The 18585-nt window shown below is 44.9% G+C and overlaps 2 protein-coding genes across 11 annotated transcripts in view; one reads left to right on the forward strand and one right to left on the reverse strand.

Moving 5' to 3' along the window:
- Positions 1-18585, forward strand: part of ISM1 (isthmin 1) — a 115575-nt gene that overhangs the window by 57564 nt on the left and 39426 nt on the right. For 4 of the 7 annotated variants that reach the window (XM_089307333.1, XM_089307334.1, XM_051846210.3 and 1 more), the window contains 3 exons: positions 1322-1586; positions 9338-9481; positions 12788-12877. In XM_089307333.1, coding sequence (XP_089163459.1) covers positions 1322-1586; positions 9338-9481; positions 12788-12877 — 499 coding nt within the window. The remainder of the gene's footprint in view (positions 1-1321; positions 1587-9337; positions 9482-12787; positions 12878-18585) is intronic. The other 3 variants (XR_016215995.1, XR_016215996.1, XR_016215994.1) reach the window with 1 other exon arrangement.
- Positions 2192-18585, reverse strand: part of TASP1 (taspase 1) — a 361007-nt gene continuing 344613 nt past the window's right edge. For 3 of the 4 annotated variants that reach the window (XM_070052103.2, XM_089307335.1, XM_070052094.2), the window contains one exon: positions 2197-2310. In XM_070052103.2, coding sequence (XP_069908204.2) covers positions 2295-2310 — 16 coding nt within the window. In that variant the 3' untranslated portion in view covers positions 2197-2294. Of the gene's footprint in view, positions 2311-18585 lie in introns of all 4 variants that reach the window. The other variant, XR_016215997.1, reaches the window with a different exon arrangement.

Raw genomic sequence — 18585 nt, forward strand, 5'->3', positions numbered from 1 at the left:
CCAAAAGAACCTAATGAGTCTTTTATAATATTTTTAAACAAGTTTCTCTGTGTTGATTGTCTCTTGGAGCCAAAAAGCTGCATTCTTCCAGCCCCACAACAGGCTTCAAAAGTAGGCTCCATCAGTCTCAGCACGAGGAACAACTTGGCTCCAGGATTCTCTGCTCTGACCCTATAGGTCGGTTGAGAAATGTGCAGGCTGCATCTGGAATACTGGAAGGGTAAAAATCATAACCAGGAAATCTAGTCTTGAGGACCTTGCATTCCTGCCTCTGAACATCCTACGGCATAAAGCCCTCACCAGCATCTTTGTCCTCTTTGTTCCTGTGGTTTCATGAGTGGACAGTGCCTCCATCACTTGCTCTTTGAGATGCAGTGTAACAGTTGGTAAGAGCATAGGCTCTGTAGCCAGACTCCCTCATTTCCTGCTTACTAGCTTTATGACCTTAGGCAAGTGACTAAAGTCTCTTGCGTCAGTTTTCCCTGTCTGTTGCCTATTTTGCAACCATTCCAAAACTTAAGAGCATGGATCAATGACCGTTGTATAGCATATGGTCATGTGGGTCAGGAACTTGAGCAGAGTTCAGCTGGGAGAGTTTGTCTCTGTTCCGTGTAGTTATTATCAGAGGTGACCCAATTGGACCTGAAGGATCCGCAATGGCTCCATTCACATGACAGGAGCCTTGGAGCAGTACATTAGTTGAGGTGTCTTGGATCCCCTCCATGTGGTCCTTGTCTTTACATGTTCTCTATGCAGACAGCAGTCTAGGTTCTGGTTCCTTTCAGATAAAAAGAATGAAAATAGAAGCTGCAAGACCTCTTCAGACCTGTCCCATTCTATTGGACAAAGCAAATCATAGGACCATCCCAAACTGAAAGGGAGAGCAAATGACTCCACCCTCTTGATGGGAGGTATAGCACATACCTATGGGATGTGAGGTTATGAGTATTAAATGAATTCCTGGAGGCAGAGTATTTAGAGCAATGTATTGGTAACTCAATAAGTGTTGGGTATCGTGATGATTATTCTTGTATCACTTCAGGAACACATAGCATATATGTGTACCCCTTGAAAGCTCAACAATTTAGTGAGCAGCAAATCAGGGATCCCAGTGAAAAATGGTCTCCTCCCACCATGAAGCCTAGTTGTGGAATCATGTGGGCCATCCCTGGATGTTTTCCATTCTCTAAGCAAACTCAGCTTTCCTTCATGAGGGATACAGCCATTGTTTCCCTTGGCTCTCTCAGACTTTCTTCCAAGGGTCACATAGCTTGGAGGCTGTTGACTCCACCTTGACCCTGGCCTGTTCTGAATTCTTCAGGTCACCATAGAGGTGGTCGACGGTCCTGACTCTGAAGCAGATAAAGATCAGCATCCGGAGAATAAGCCCAGCTGGTCAGTCCCATCCCCCGACTGGCGGGCCTGGTGGCAGAGGTCCTTGTCCTTGGCGAGGGCAAACAGCGGGGACCAGGACTACAAGTACGACAGTACCTCAGACGACAGCAACTTCCTCAACCCCTCCAGGGGGTGGGACCGTCCGGCCCCAGGCCACCGGACTTTTGAAACCAAAGAGCAGCCAGAATATGGTGAGTTTACCACGCAGTAACATAAAATTGGTGGGGAAAATAAATGAGTGGTGAGGCCTCAAGGACACAGAGCCAAGCAAAACCAGTTGACAGTGTGTGGCTTTGGTTTTCTGTGAGGCACACCTCATAAAGGATCTCTTCTGCAGAAGCCCCAAGGAGGCACCAGCAGCCACATTTTCTGGAAAGGTTGTAATTTTTAAATCACACCAATTATCCCAGGAGGGAATTTTTTTTAAGGTTATTGGGTTCTTTCTGCCTTTATCCCCTCCAAATTTTAGTCTTACTTTCTAAAAATGAAGAAATCATCCAATTAATTTCTTGTGTTTTTCATTATAAAATTCACATTGAAAATCAATGTAATAAATAAGATGTGCACAGCTGTTCCCTTTGACAATTGTGTTATGCTTGATATTGGCAGTGGAGTGGTCCTTGGGAATCCAGATGAACATGTGTCATGGGTTGTCCAAGTGAATTCCCTGACACACAATAAATTTCAAGAACCCAAGTAAGGACTTTTAGCTTCTTATGCTTTTAGATTAGGGTAGGTGAGGTAACAAACAATTCCCAAACTCAGTGACTTAAAATAATAAAAGTTCGTGTCTCACTTGCTTTGGGATGAGAGACATGGAAGAGCTCAGCTCCATTTAGTCATGCAGGGATCCAGCCTTCTTCCATACTGGACCTCTATCAACAGTTAGGGCCTGAGAGTTATCCTCTAGATGTTCTGTGTGTCCAGAAAAAAAGTAGGGGAAAAGAGAAGACAGATTTAGTAAGCATCTGGCCAGTTTTAATGGGGACTTGTGCAGTGTGTCATAAGAATATTTGCTATCTTACAAATGCACCCACCAGCCTGACGTTCTTGTGATCTCATAATCAGTAGACTCAAGGAGTGAACAGTACACTTATTTCCTGTGGCCTTAAAGTGTGTCTACTTAGGAGTATACTTAATACTGAAGGTACTCAAAAAGTTCATGGAAAAATGGAATTAAAAATTAAGTTTGTTTTAGTGCAAAAGAATTTAAATCCATGACTAGTTTTTTCATACTATACTTTCCATAAACTTGCTGAAGGCTCTCCCATATGCATGGGTTTCAAAAGTGCTTGCAACAAAATACAAAATAAACTTATCTTTTAAAGACAGTTCTATTAAATTTTTGAATGACCCCTGTATGATGCGAATGGATTGCACTCTCCTATTTACCCTTAGTTTCCCACAGAAAGACCATTGTAGAGTCATGTCTAGATGATTCTAGGCCAATTCCAAAATAAGAGACAGTATTTTCTTCAACCACATAATCAGTTGTTACACCAGTATTTATTAAGAGCATGTCTTGTGTCCAGCACTAAACTAGGTGCTGGGAATCCAAAAACAAGCGAGACATAGTCCTTACCTAAAGAGTATCCTCCCCATATGTGAACAAAGAGGGAATATTAAATGATAAAGGAAAAATAGTGCCATTGTAGAGATATACATCAAATATTAGGGGAGTAGAAAAAGAACTCCATACCCCTTCCAGGAGGCTCACAAAAACTTCACCTTTCCTAGAGGAAGTTCAAGTTACCTATTCTCAAGAAGAAGGACTGGGGAGAACAGCCAACATTTATATAGTACGTGACATGTACAACTTACTCTCCATGACATGACATATAAATTAGCTCATTTACTCAGCTATCTGAGGCAGATACGCAGTTTCACAGATGACAAAGTAATTCCTGGAGAAATTAAGCAGTTTGGCTTAGAAGATCAAAGCCTAGGATTCATCCCAGACAGTAGGTGCAGAGTCTGTCCTGTTAATCATTATAGTATTCGGCCTCTCTGGGAAAAAAATGGCACATCACTGACAAAAGTAGAGTGGCTCTAGAACGAGTGCTTAGATAGGACAACAGGAATGGGAGGAAAAGACCAGTGCTGTTGAACAGGAGAAACACAGAAAATCCCTGGATGCTGATCTGACATTACACAGGGCTCATGTCTTAGCCTGTTTTCCCAACCCACACATTGTTTCTAAGAGTGGGACGCAAACTACGGCATCAGAACCCCTTGGTTACGTGATAAGAAGTGCTAATCCTGGGCCTCAACCCCTTCCCTAAGTACCCATAGTCCTCCAACTGTGACCTCCAAACAGTATCACCTGAGAATGGGATAAAGCAATGCATCCTCAGGCCCAACTGCGGACCTACTGAATCAAACAGTGGGAGGCAGATTCAAAAAGTTCATAGACATCGGTTAAAAGATAAGTTTTTTTGATGTGGAAAATTTTTATATCCATATATAGTTTTTTTCATGACATGTATGTTCTATAGACCTGTTATATGCATGGGTTTCAAAAATCAGCTTACCTTTTAATTCCATGAACTTTCTGGAGTCCCCACATATATATTTGAATAAATCTTCCAGGTGTCTGATGCATCAGGTACCATTGTTTGAGAGCACTGGTTCACACCCTTAGTTGCTCATTCTATTCACTTGAGGAATTTTTTTTAAGTTCTAGTGCCGAGATCTCTCTCCAAATTAGATTGGGACCTTTGAGCAGCAGCAGGGGGTAGTGTGGAATCCAGCTACTCGTGACCTTTAAAGGTCTGTGCGTGGTCCAGTGCACAGCCCAAGCTGAAGGCCATTGCCCTGCATCTACTGAATCAGAAGGCCAGGAATGAGACTTGGAATCTGTTTGCTTTTTTCTTTTTCCAGTAAAGGTCACCAAGTGATTCTCATGCTCACTCCAAAGTTTGAATACCACTGCTAGAAACAACTTCTTCAATCTAAAGATTTATAGAGTACACCTTGCTGAATTCATGAACATTAAGAACATCCTTTCTATTTCAATCATGAGGGCAGAATTTGCTTCTACTGGGGCACTTCCTGTGGCTACCCAGCCACTCTCACCGCAGTTTCCTAGATGTAGGGGACCCAGCCAGCTCCCTGCATCAGGATCCCACAGCACCCCTGGGCCAGGCAGAAACCCCATCTTCTATGACTTCAGATTATCCCTTGGTAACTTTCCAAACATTAGACTGGATTTCAGGATTGCTGCTTATAAAGAAAATCCTGTATCTTTTAGTACCTCAAAAGTTATAATTATCAAACTTTAGTGTGCACCAACCAAGCCCCAGAAGTTTTTTTGAAAATGCAACTTCTGATGCAGTAGGTATAAAGAAGGGGCAGGAGCCCAGATAAATCGATAAATCTGGCACTGCTGGCCCTCAGACCATACTCTGAGTAGCAAGACTCTAAGCACATTGTAAGTACCTAACAGTCCTTGCAGAACAAATGAATGATTATTGCTACTCAGGATACCTCACATGGGATGTGTAGTTTCTAGCCTTCCCTACAGCATCAGCCGAGCTGGAAATTCTCCTTTTATTCGAATCAGCAAGAAACTATCAGGCAGTTGCTAAGTATTTGTCCCCATGTTGGGAGATGCGGAGGACACAGGGGAAGCACAAGCACACACTACCAATGATGGGGTCCATGCATTAGCAAAGCACGGCAAGTCATCGTATCTAAGAGCTTGCAGTACTGTTCAAGACAGGCTGAAGCTGCCACAGGAGCTGGTCTTTGTGGAGAATGCAAATGTCAGATTTCTGATGAATTTAAATGTTTATGGCAGACAGTGTTTTTAAAAATCCAAGGTGAAGTAAATAGCATCTAATGGAACCTGTAGAATGAGTTATACAAGATACTCAGAAGACAGACTCGATTTGGGATGATGATAGAAACATACTGTCATGATGCCTTGAGTCCACTCAGCTATGGAAAGGATGTGTAGAGATACTGTGGGTTTTTTTAAAAAAATATTTTACTTTATTCATTTGAAAGGCAGAATTACAGAGAAAGAAGGAGAGACAGAGAGACAGAGCGGGGAGACACACACACACAGAGAGAGAAAGAGATTGATTGATTGATTCCATCCATGGTTTCACTCCTGAAATTGCCACAGTGGCCAGGGCTGAGCCAGGGAAAACCCAGGAGCCAGGAGCTTCAACTGCGTCTCCCAGTCTTCTGTAGCTTCTCCATGCTCTTTAGCAGAAAGCTAGATCAGCAGTAGAGCAGCCAGCACTTGAACTGGCATCAATACTGTGTTTTTGAAAAGTTCTATTTGTGACAAAGAGAGAGAGAGACAGATAGACTTGCCACCCAGTAGCTTACCCCCGAAATACAGCAATGGCCAGTACTGGACCAGGCCAAAGTCAGGGGCTGGAAACTCTATCCAGGTCTCTCACATCAGTGGCGAGGACTCAATTACTTAAGTCATCACTTGCTGCTTCCTAAAGTGTGCAGTAGTAGGAAGCTGGAGCCAGGAATCTAAGACAGGCATTCGAATATGGCATGTGGAGATCCTAACCAGTGTTTTAACTGCTAGGCCAAACACACATCCCTGAAATAGTACAGTTTAAATACCTCCTCTGAAGATTCTTCAGGAATTCAGGACAAAAGAGAGTCCAAACAAAGTTGACCTAACAGTAATAGATCATTTCCCCAAATCACTCAGAACAGCCTGCATAATGAAATAAAGTGGGCACCACTTATTGGTATCTGAGTTAGGACTTGGGTCTTTGAAATCCTCTCTCTGCTCATGGTCCTATGTTGAGAGGATTTCATTGTCATTATTTTTCAGGAGTTTTTCTTTGTGATGTTATATTTTTGTCCAAATAAGCTGTATAAATGAGGTGTATTAGAGAAGCGGAGTAGGAAAACTTGGACCAGAACCACAGCTGCTGGAGTACCAGGATGTAGAACAAGATGTGCTGGCAGACAGACCTCAGATCTGGTCCCAGCTTGGCTGAATTTGAGTGGTGTGACCACAGGCAAGTACCTTAAACTCTCTGAAGCTCAGTTTCCTTATCCACACAAGGAGAATCTCTCCCTGTACCTTGCAGGGTTATTGTAGAAATTAAAACAGTGGCTTAAAAGACAGAGAAAGTTGTTTAAAGCAGGACTTCAATCATTGGTATCCACGATCTTGTAGGATTAGTGGTACAGGTTTGCCCGTAACCAAGTCAAAGACCCAAATCATTTTAGTTGTCCTGATACTCTAACTGGCTCACAAACTCTGGTGTCCACTAGATGGAAAAATTCTGTTTTAAAATTCCAAATGAGCTGGTGCCGTGGCTCACTAGGCTAATCCTCTGCCTTGAGGCACCGGCACACTGGGTTCTAGTCCCGGTCGGGGCGCCGGATTCTGTCCCGGTTCCCCTCTTCCAGGCCAGCTCTCTGCTGTGGCCCAGGAGGGCAGTGGAGGATGGCCCAAGTGCTTGGGCCCTGCACCCGCATGGGAGACCAGGATAAGTACCTGGTTCCTGCCTTCGGATCAGCGCGATGCGCCAGCCGCAGCGTGCCAGCCGTGGCGACCATTGGAGGGTAAACCAATGGCAAAAAGGAAGACCTTTCTCTCTGTCTCTCTCTCTCTCTCACTGTCCACTCTGCCTGTCAAAAAAAAAAAAAAAAATCCAAATGACATCTTTGCAACCCAACTCTCAGCCCATTGCTCTGTGGCTTGAGCTCCTTGATGTCACAGACAGGAGCTGTCACAGCACCATATACAGGTTCCCAGGAACTGTTTTTCTCTGTCCGAGTGTTATCTGTCTTTGTGATTGTCACTGCTTCCTTGCTCCTTTTTTTTTTTTTTTTTTAATCTACATTCAAGATACTCAGGCAGGTGAGCAAAAGGCAATGGGCTTCTTTATTATTGCTCAAAGGACTTCTGCCCTCAAAGCTTTGTCCCAGTCAGAATTTTCTGTCCCCTGAATCCCTTAAACAAACTGAAGTGTTTGAAAGGAGGGTCTCTACCTCTGGGGGCTTCCGGGCGGTTGGCTGACACACACGCTCTCCTTAGGAGGTTGTTCTGTGTCATTGCGAGCATCAGTAGAAAGGATTAGCCACAGGGCTTTTAAGAGTTCTGTGCCTGACTCTGGAGGACCCAGATAAAAAAGGCTGGAAGCAAACTGGCTTTGTGAGCTCTTAAAGGCATGAAGAAAGGCACTTACTGGGATAATAAATCCTTGATGGTCCCAGAGTCTACAGCCCCCAAGAGAGCATATTTTGGGAAGGATATTATGATGTATCTGTAACAGTCAGCTTTTGCTACTTAAGAAACCACTCCCAAAATGTATTGGCCCAAAAGAACAAAGGGTTCTCTCCAGCAAGTCTGTGGGCTGTCTGGACTGTTCTGGTCTTGGCTGGTTAGACTGGGGCTGAATGGCCTCAAATGGCCTCACTCACAATGCTGGGGCCGCAGCTGGGGGTGCTGAGATACCAGGGGCCACCAAGTCCCCCCAGCCTGCACTCTGATTCTGCTTAATGGGCCAATGAGATGGATTGACTCTGTGTTTGCCTGAGGAGTGTTCAGAGTGAAAGCAATGTAAAAAACAGCCTAGGCTGGCACAAGGCCTGCAGTTCAGGTAGAAACATGTGTGGACGACATTCTTGCTGGGCCTATGTAATAACAATCCCCACGAGCTGTTAGGAACAGTGGGTACCTCTTCCCTGCAAGGCACATGCCTGTAGCTCCACACCTGGCACCAGAAGAGGCCCCAAGGCTATTGGAAGGTTTGAGTTATCCAAGAGAAATGATGGCAAAGTGAATGGAGTTGCTGCAGAGGGAGCTGCAGAGAGCTAGAGGCCAGGCTTTCCTTTCTGTTGATGAGTTGACCTTGGACAAGTCATCTAGTCCCTCCAGGACCTTACTTCTGATAAGAGGAAGTCAGTCTTAACAATGTACCAGCCTCTCCTGCACCCTTCACACTCCCAGCTGCTGCCATCCAGCCTAATCTACTTTTCCTTTTCCCACATCATCATTTTTCAACTTCTGACATACTATATGAATTACTCATCTTTATACGTATTGATTATTGCCTCTCACAAGGACAGGGATCTTTGAAAGTTTTACTCAGTAATATATCACATATCTAGAATTGCACCTGGCATATAATGAGGGCTCATTTCTGTTTGGATGGTTGTTGAGCACTGACCTCAAGGGACATTTCTAGTTTTATCATTAACGTATCAGTCATCTGTAAGTACTGCTTCATAACAAACCATCCCAAACATGGCGGCTTCAAACAGCAACAGCTTATTATTTCTCATGATTCCGTGGCTTAGGAGTTTGAGCAGGACCACTGGGCATCTCCTCCACTCCTGAGGCTTCAGCTACATTCAGCTGTCCACTGGGAAGGGCTGGGAGGCTCAAAAAGGCTTTGCTTACATGTCCAGTGTCCTCGGGTCTTTTGTCTCAAAATTTATAGATTTAGCCTGAATTTCTTTCACAGTGGCTCAATTCTCTAGAGCAAAAAACAGAAGCTGCAGGCCTTAGGGCCAAAGCAGGCCCAGATTCTAGAGAGGAGGGAATAGATTAGCTCCACTACCACCTGTGTCTATGTGTTGTGTGTGTGTGTGCGTCACAGTAGATGAGTACACAGAGGAGGAAGGAACTGATGGTAGTTATCTTTGGAAACTGCTTGGCATTATTATTCCATGAGCCCATGCTTTGCAGATGGATGCATGCCCAATCAACATTTCCTGGACATCTACCAGGGGTCAGGTCCTGGCCACGTGCTGCTGACCACAGTGCCCCAAACCTCCCTGCCGTCACAAAGCTGAGCCCTAAATGGACTCTGGAGTGGTAGGTCTCTCAGCTCCAGTTGGCATCTGGACCCCTTCAACAGTGGGAGCAGTACAGTAGACAGCTGCTTGCCAAGGGATGTCTGGGGACTCTTTGGTGACATTGATGACCATCTTCCTGGCTCCCTTCCAGATTCCACAGACGGTGAGGGTGACTGGAGTCTCTGGTCTGTCTGCAGTGTCACGTGCGGGAATGGCAACCAGAAACGGACCCGATCTTGTGGCTATGCATGCACTGCCACGGAATCTAGGACCTGTGACCGTCCCAACTGCCCAGGTGAGTAGATGCTGTGGCGCCAAGTTCAAGGGAATTTAAAATCTTACAGCAATTATCTTTTTAAAGATGATCATCGCCCTAAGATTTCTGACCAGAGTAAGACCAGAGATAATTAATTAATAAGCTGAATGGATGAAAAGATGGCTTTTCTAAGTCTAATGCACAGTTGCAGCAACCGTGACCTTAAGGACAATGCTACATTGTACTTATTTAATTTAAAAGAGGGACTCTAGTTTGTGTGGGCCTTTGATGTGGGATATTTTTTGTGTGCATGGTCTGATAAGGAAGCCAGGACAGAGGTATAATAGCCATCTGCAGAAAAACCACACAGTTGGTCCTGTTGGTGACATCTGAAAGCTGTGGAAGATTCCAGAGACAGCAAACTGGGGCAGCTTAGCAATTATTTATCATACTGTGTGGCCAGTGCTTAAAAACTAAAACTAATTGCAAAGTTGGTGGGAGATCATTTGGGAAATGAACAATAACTGTGACCCACTAGAGCAGTGGTTCTCACACTGCGGTCGGTGGGCTAAGAGCAGCCTATGACCTGGCCTTGTATGATTCATATGCTCTTAAAGGATTGTGAAGAGTAAGAGGGGAAAGAGGGACACAGGAAGGAGGATGAGGTGGAGGAGGAAGGGGAGGAGGAGGAAGGAAGAAGATAAAGGAGTGACCAAAGACTATATATGACCCCCCAGAACACGTATTCTATGACCCTGTGACAAAGAAACCTTACCAACTCCTGATTTATAGTTTTACTGTGCAGCCCCCACTGCAAGGTAGAACACCAGCCTAAAATAATATCTCAGGCCCTTGAAAGAAACCACACATTCCAGATGGCTTCATCTGAAAGAAATATAAAAGACCAAAAAAAAAAAATCTTATCCCCATATCCAAACTTCCTTTTTCTCCTTATAGACACTCTGTTTGCAAACCAGAAATACTTGGAACAAAAAAAGAAGTGGAAAGAGAGAGAGGAAGGGTCAGAGATAGAGGAAGGATTGGGTTGGTATTAATGTGTCTGTTAACAAATGAGCGTGTGTAAAAATGGGGCTGAAATGTAGAGTGCGGTGGTTCTGGCTCCACGTCAGCCGTGTGGATGGAATTCAAAGAAACGGATCAGCCATCAAGATGCTTCCTGTTATCTTTTTCCGTGCTTGTCATAGTCAGCTAAGTTGGAAGTATGATGGGTGCAATTTGAATGAGCAGAAATGAACCAATTAATAATGAGAGTAAGAGGAGGGAGGAGAAGATAGGGAGAAAATGAAGGAAGAGAATGAGACTATGAAGAGGAAGATGAAGACAATGATGAAGATAGGAACATGAAGCAAAAGAAAATGGAGATAAAGATGAAAAAATGACCAAGATTCTTGAAGTATTCATGTTTCAAGCAAATTCCTAAGATTTGTATGTATATCATATCATCACATCATTCAGTCCTCACAATAGCCTCATGAAATGGGCTGACAATTATTATTATACCCATTTAACATACGTGGAAACTGAGGCACAAGGCCAGCAGCCAGTGACCAATATGGAATTTGAATCCAGGCAGACTGAATCCAGAGTTCATGTTCTTTTTTTTTTTTTTAAAGATTTATTTTATTTATTTGAAAGACAGAATTACAGAGAGGTAGAGACAGAGAGAGGTCTTCCATCTGATGGTTCACTCCCCAGATGGCCACAATGGCCGGAGCAGCACCAATCTGAAGCCAGGAGTCAGGAACCTCCTCCTGGTCCCCTACGCAGGTGCAGGGGCCCAAGGACTTGGGCCATCTTCTACTGCTATCCCAGGCCATAGCAGAGAGCTGGATCAGAAGTGGAGCAGCCAGGACTAGAACTGGCGCCCATATGGGACGCTGGCGCCTCAGGCCAGGGCTTTAACCCGCTATGCCACAGCACCGGCCCCAGAGTTCATGTTCTCAAATTCTTCTGCCTCCACTGGGAATACGGGTGTGCGGCTTGACCACACATGGATACAGACAGCATATAATGTCAGGGTTTAGGGGCTTTCCAGCTGTGTTCTCTTCAAGAGCTGGCATCTAGATACAAAGGGGCAGATGTGGGTATCTTGTCAGGGGAAGGCTGATCCCTGCTGGCTTTGTAAATATTCCCTCCTTATTTCCTATCGCTGCTGAGAGCAATGTGGCCAGCATCCCTGTTCATACGTTCTCCTCTCATCTGCCCTTAACTTCCTTCCATCTGTTCTACAGCTTCTGGCTTTTCTAGCTTTTCAGTCTCTATCGGAATATGAGGTCTTTCTTTTTTTGAGGAATCTCTTTGCTTATTTGGTTTGCTAATTCTCGGCCTTCTGAAGGGAACCACAGAGCAGACAAGGTCTCCCTGGCCTGGCAGTGTTACACTGTGAAAGCTTATCTCCTGCGTATCTCCACCAATAAGCCTGAGGGGGCCTCACAGAAACATCGGGAAGGTCAAGACATGTCCAGCTGGGAAGCCAACAAATGCTCCGGGTCTCCATCCCTCCCGCTTCTTACTGCTTTAGCTTGCACTGAATTCCTGTTGGCAAAGGAAGCCTGCTTGGGGCTAGTAGTTTGGGAGTTGGTGGCAGCAGCAAGAAGTATAAAGAAAGCTGGGCTCAATTCCTTAGAGCAAGTAAGGAGAATCCCAGTTTATTCTCTCAGAAGCACCATAAACTGCACTAAAAGTCCTGGAATATCAGATATCTGGTCTTTGGCATCTTCAAAATGAGCTACACAGATACTGAAGAGAAAAGCACTGGCTAACATTGACCAGCTACTGCTCTAAGATCTTTCTTTACATATAACTCATTTAATTCTTTCAACCCACTGATGTGGAGCATTTAGTTCTCTCTCATTTTGCAGATGTGAAGACTGAGGCACAGAGCAGTTGACTGCCTTGCATCACCTGGCTAATAATGATGCGAACCAGGCAGGCAATCCCTAGAGGCATGGTGTTAACCACAACACTCTACTGCCTGTAGTTCAGTTTGTCACCCTGATGCCACCAGACAGCCATTCTGATTGTGTGCCCTGCCTCCCCTACCCCAGTGCATAAAACTCCATCCCTGGCCCATGGGGGTGAGATCCTTAGGAGACATTTGGGCACATTTGGATCTGATTTCATGCTGCAAATGGTATCTGGGGTTTTAATATATTTTACATGCTGCTACCTGCTTTTTACTGCTTCCCCTGTTGGCGAGTTACTGCCCATGAGTAGCAATGGATACAAAAAAGGCTTTGTTCAGGTGTATTTGTTTTTTTATTTGGGGAGAGGGGTAACTTTTTCCATATAGCTGGGGAAAAATGAGCTCTTGTCTGTGTTTAGGAATTGAAGACACTTTCAAGACAGCTGCCACTGAAGTGAGTCTTCTTGCGGGAAGCGAGGAGTTTAATGCCACCAAACTGTTTGAAGTTGGTAAGATTTTTTTATATATACAAATATTGATTTAGTGCTTTGGAGATTCCTTTGCAATGCCATCCTTGGATCCATGAGGTATTTCATTTTCCTCTTCTGAGGCCCAATTCTCCCAGTGTATTTCTTGCTCACTGAATATACTCCAAGCAAGAGAAAGCAGTCCTGTACCTCTTGCACAAACTGAGCCATGTGGCATGTCTGTGAGCACCCTGCTTGCCACATAGCCTCCCCTGCAAGGGGGCAAGTAGGACTACTGTCTTCCCTTAGTAGAGAATCCATCCATAGGAGGGGCCCAAGCTCCCTAGAATCTGTTCTCACTCAGCCTACACCAAGTGTCCTCACTAAAATAAGTTCTCTGGGTAGGCATTGTGGTGCAGCAGATTAAGTTGGCCCTTGGGACACCTGCATGTTCTATTGGAGTGCCACTTCAAGTCCCAGCCACTCTGCTTCTGATTCAGCTCCCTGCTAATGCTCCTGGGAACCAGCAGACGATGGCTCAGTATTTGGGTCCCTGCCACTCATGTGGGAGACTCAGTTGGAGTTTCTGGCTCCTGGGTTTGGCTTGGCGCAGCCCAAGCTGATGCAGCCATTTAGGGAGTAAACCCAGCAGATGAAAGATCTCTCTTGTGCACACTCCCTCTCTCCCTCCTTCTCTCTCCCTCTTCCTCCTCCCTGTGTGTGTGTGTGTGTGTGTGTGTCCCTCTGTCTGCCAGGCTGCCTTTCAAAGCAATCAATTAAAGCAAAACATAAAAAATAAAATCAGTTCTCTAATAGAGGGAAGAAAGGAAGGAAAAAGATAATTTTCTCAATATTCTACATCTCCTTCCCCTCAAGAATTTTCCATAAACCTTTGATATGCTCTGCTACTTGACTGCTAGAAAAATACAAATCCAGAAGAAAACAGCATAGTAAACACAGATCAGACAAAAACAAAAAATGACTACCCAGATGCAAGCTTGCTTTTTAAAAACAGCTTCATGTACTTCTGAATTTAATTCTATATTGTCAAAGGGTAGGATTCCTTCTTTTTTTTTTTTTATTTGACAGGTAGAGTTATAGACAGTGAGAGAGAGACAGAGAGGGGCCAGTGCTGCAGCTCAGAGGGTTAAAGCCCTGGCCTGAAGCACCAGCATCCCGTATGGGTGCTGGTTCTAGTCCTGGCTGCTCCTCTTCCGATCCAGCTCTCTGCTATGGCCTGGGACAGCAGTAGAAGATGGCCCAAGTCCTTGGGCCCCTGTATCAGTGTGGGAAACCAGGAAGAAGACTCCTGGCTTTGGATCGGTGCAGCTCTGGCTGTTGTGGCTATCTGGGGAGTGAACCAGCGGATGGAAGACCTCTCTCTCTGTCTCTACCTCTCTGTGACTTTGTCTTTCAAATAAAATAAATCTTTAAAAAAATATAGAGAGAGAGGCAGAGAGAAAAGTCTTCCTTCCATTGGTTCACTCCCCAAATGGCTGCTAGCCCATGAGGGTACAGGGGCTCAAGCACTTGGGCCATCCTCCACTGCCCTCCCAGGCCACAGCAGAGAGCTGGACTGGAAGAGGAGCAATCGGGACTAGAACCTGGTGCCCATATGGGATGCTATCACCGTAGGTGGAGGATTAACCAAGTGAGCCATGGCACCGGCCCGTAGGATTCCTTCTTGCACCATTTCTTTCTGCCACCTAAAAATCCTTTCTTAGACACTCCACTTCTGCCCTGTCTCCTTAGCCAAAGTCTGAGAGTCCTAAGTCCTTTTTCTTCCCCAAGTCCATTGGGAACTAACTGTGAACAGATATATTCCTCAACTGACTACAGGGGTCAGGCAAGAATCTAAGTAGAACAACCTGGAATAAAAGGAAATACTAATAGGAAAGAATGGAAAAAAAAAAAAAAAACTGGGCCAGCACCATAATGAACAGAAACTGAGAAGTGTCTAGAAGTGAAGATGCCTGCATCCCGTATCAGAGGACCTGGGTCCATTCCCAGCTCCTGCCCCTGACTTCAGCTTCATGCTAATGCAGACTCAAGAAGGCAGAGGTGATGGCTCAAGTAATTGGATTTCTGTCACTCATATGGGACACCAGGTGGCATTCTTGGCTCCTGGCTCCTTGCATTGGCCTTGACCCAGCTCCAGCCATTGTGGGCATCTGGAGAGTGAGCCAGCAGATGAGAGTTTCTCTCTCACTTTCATAAATAAAAAGAAAGAAACTGAAACAGCTATAGTACTGGGGGGCAGTAGACAGCAGTAGAGACTGTGACAAAATGAACTCATGCTTCTTCCAAAGGGGTTCAGCCATGACTTTCCCACTGTGGATGAAAATCAAGAATGGATTGTACCAAACCCTACCATGGGGGTTGTAATAATGGGGATCTCCTATTACTTCTTGGCCTGAAAGGACCAGGGAAAGGAGTAGTGACCAGAGCCCAAAGAGTGACTCTTGAAGGGCCCAGCTAACCTGCAACAGTGAGGGAGGAGACAGAGAAATAAATATTCTGACCTCATTTTCCTCCATCTGTCTGGCCTATGGCTTGTGTCTCATTAGTTCAACCCAACTAGAACTCAAAGAACCTGCTGATACAATCCACATAGCTCAACCTTCTAGGGCAAGAAGAGGCATATAGTGAGGATATAGAAAGGCTAACTGAAGATGGGAAAGGCTTTGTATAAGATCAAGTTATTTAACCTAAGATTGCCTCAGTTTTCTGATCTGTAACATGGTATGAAGTAAGAGTGTGCCTACCTCACAGAGGTATTGTAGAATTCAATGAGTTATTAAATGGAAAGCATTTAGAACATGCCTACCACACTGAACACTATGTATTTTTGATAAATAAAAAGATAAAAATAAGTTAATGGTTGCCCTGTTGGTACATGAATATACTGACTGCTCACCCTGGGTGTGGGGGGGGGGGGGTCGGGGAATGCAGCTCACTGAATTTTTTTTTCTGAAAACTTTGCCATCCGAAGGAGATTACACAGGCTCTGTGGGCATGTCCTTGGATGGGATTTTCATCTCTTGGTGACTCTCAGTCAGGACGCTGTGGTTGTGAACTCGTAGAACTTAGGACTAAAAGGATTCACAGCATGTCCCAGCTGATGGCACCCTGGACACTTTTCTGTGCATTTTCCACCCTTCCCACCCACTTTATCTTCATCACAGCTTCATGAGAGACATGTCCAATTTAGAGATGAGAAACCTAAAACACACAGGTATTTGACACACAAGGCATTTTAGCACAGGGTCACATTGGGCTTCCATCCCAGGCAGCTTTGCGTGAGAAGCCACACTCTCAACTTTGCACCAGGGCTCTCTTGGCTCATGAGAGACAGCCCCTCTCTCTGCTCCTCTTTTCACTGACAAGAGCCCTGAGCCTGCCTCCACACTGCCCTTCATCCTGGCTGTTTGATTTGCACCTTTGACCTCCCAAGCACTGATGACTTTCTCTCTTTATTCCAAGCCCATCAGCCATCAAGGCTGGCAGCTCTGAAACTCCTGATTGTCTGGATCCCACCTACTTTTCCCTCACATTTCATATCAGTGCTTGGATTCATTTTCTTACTGTATAATTCAGCCACTAGCTCACTATCACTCACAAACTCTCAGTGGCTCCCTGGTACCCTCTGAACAAACCTACATTGAACAAGACCTTCATGATCTGACACCAGCCATCTTATTTTCCTATACCTTCTGCTCCACTGAAAAGGAACATATCCCTCGCCCAGACATCACCACTCTATATTTTTCTGCCCAACCTTACTTTGCACAATTAGTACTTGTCTGGGGTTCCCTCCCTCAACCTTCCCCCATCTCTGCTATTGCAATCTGTAGCAGTTAGGGTACTCTGAATACTAGATATCAAAATGGAATCTGGTATGCCAGAGATTTATTGAAGAAACACCTGGGGAGGACAAAGAGGAAGGCAGAAAGACCAAGCAGGGAGAGCTCTCAGACTGACTCCCACAAAGGGAGAGAGGAAGGGAATGGGGACTGGAAAGGAAGAGCTTCAGGTACCACTGAGAAAGTCTCAGCCATGCCAACCAGGGACCCAAGACAAGGTGGCTTATTATAGAGGAGTCCCTCCTCGGGCAGTGCCCCACCATGAACAGCCATTGATTTCCTTCAGTGGCTGAAGGACACTACTGGTAGAGAACTACCCAGATCCCTATCAGATAAAAAGTGTGGACTTAGTAAGGAGGGGCCATATTTTCAGGATTACTGAAAACAAGAGGAGATATTATTCCCCTATTATTGCAGTAAGGAGAAGGCTGTGACCATAGGTATTCAAGCTTGTCAGGGGTTAGACACAGAGGGTTTCCTTCTAATGAGGAGTAAATAGAGCTAGAAAAACAGCCACCAGTGAAGTGGGATGAAAGGGTGTTGAGATTGGAAAATAGATCAGAGGATGTTTTACCCTGAGGCCAACCTGTTTTCCAGAAGGTATCCCTAAAGAGAGACTGTGTGCTGGCCTGGCTGGGGAAGAGCCAGAGTACAGGGCTTGAGGGAGGTAGAGAACTTTAATCCAAGCTTGGCTGAGATGCATTTCTTTCTGACTAACCAGTAGTGACAAGGAATTCAACTAATCACTTATGAGGCAAAGAAAGGGAATTTGGAAGGTCTGTACCTGACTTTGTCACAGGTAACAGGGGGGCTGTCTGTGAGTCTTAACTAAGTCCTATGAGGAAAAGAAGTTCTTTGCAGAAAGCCCTTGTCCAGAATGCAAAGTGGGCAGAGGCTTCTTCATCTTGACTCCGTTCTATGTTCACAGTCTTGGGATTGGGTAAGGTTTGACTTCATCATTGGATGGGAAAATGCTGAGTCATATTCTCTGCACATTCTTCCTGGTCCCAGTGAGATCCAACACCACCAGTTCCTTGCAGTGGTTACCTGTTTGATCCACACCCTATATGGGCTGCCCTCCTTTCTCCATCCGCTCGTCCACTCCCCTGCTCTGTCCTGGAATCACCTCCCTAAGAACCATTTTCTCTGGACTCTTTGGCTCCATCTAGGAGAACCCAAACTAAGAAAGTCACTAAATCAGAGGTCCCAGACTTGGATGACTTAGGGACCAAGAACATGCCCATGAGTGAAGGAGTTGTTATAGTCTGTGCAGAATTAGACCTCCTGCTCTGTCCAAAAAGGGTCACCATTCACCTGTTTATGGGAGCAGTTGTTCTTCTGGGGCAATGCAGAACCAGCCTGGATACATCTTTGGATTTTTCAAATGAAACCAGGAATACACATTTATAATTGCTGTCACCCAAGTCTTAAATATTAATGACTAATCAATATTTTTAATACTACAAGAGCCAAATACAACACCTCTGGAGGTGGGTTCTGACCCAAGGCTACAGGTTACTGGCCTCTGGCCTAAATATTAAGCTCCCTAAAAGTGAATGACACCGACTCCCTCCTCTCTCGCACATTTTATCATAGAAATTTGCATATGAAGTATCTTCAAAAAGTTTTTGTAAAATGCATATTATTGAAAACCATCGATTTCAAAGAAAGTCACCAAATTAAACATGTGTTTTAATTCCATTTTCTTGCAAACATTTTGAAGTACCCTCAAACAGTGATTGCTACATGCTTAGAGTTACAATGTTGGGGGACTAGCCCCTTTTAAGCCAGTCAATGAGTGGCAAAAATAAACCTTAGTCCTCAAATATTCCTTTGAGGCGTTTTCCGTCACATCACCACTTATGTAGAGAAGGGAGTGAAAGCAGT

This window comes from Oryctolagus cuniculus, chromosome 11 (assembly GCF_051225735.1).
Source record: "Oryctolagus cuniculus isolate XC-2025 breed Fujian yellow rabbit chromosome 11, ASM5122573v1, whole genome shotgun sequence".
NCBI lineage: Eukaryota > Metazoa > Chordata > Mammalia > Lagomorpha > Leporidae > Oryctolagus > Oryctolagus cuniculus.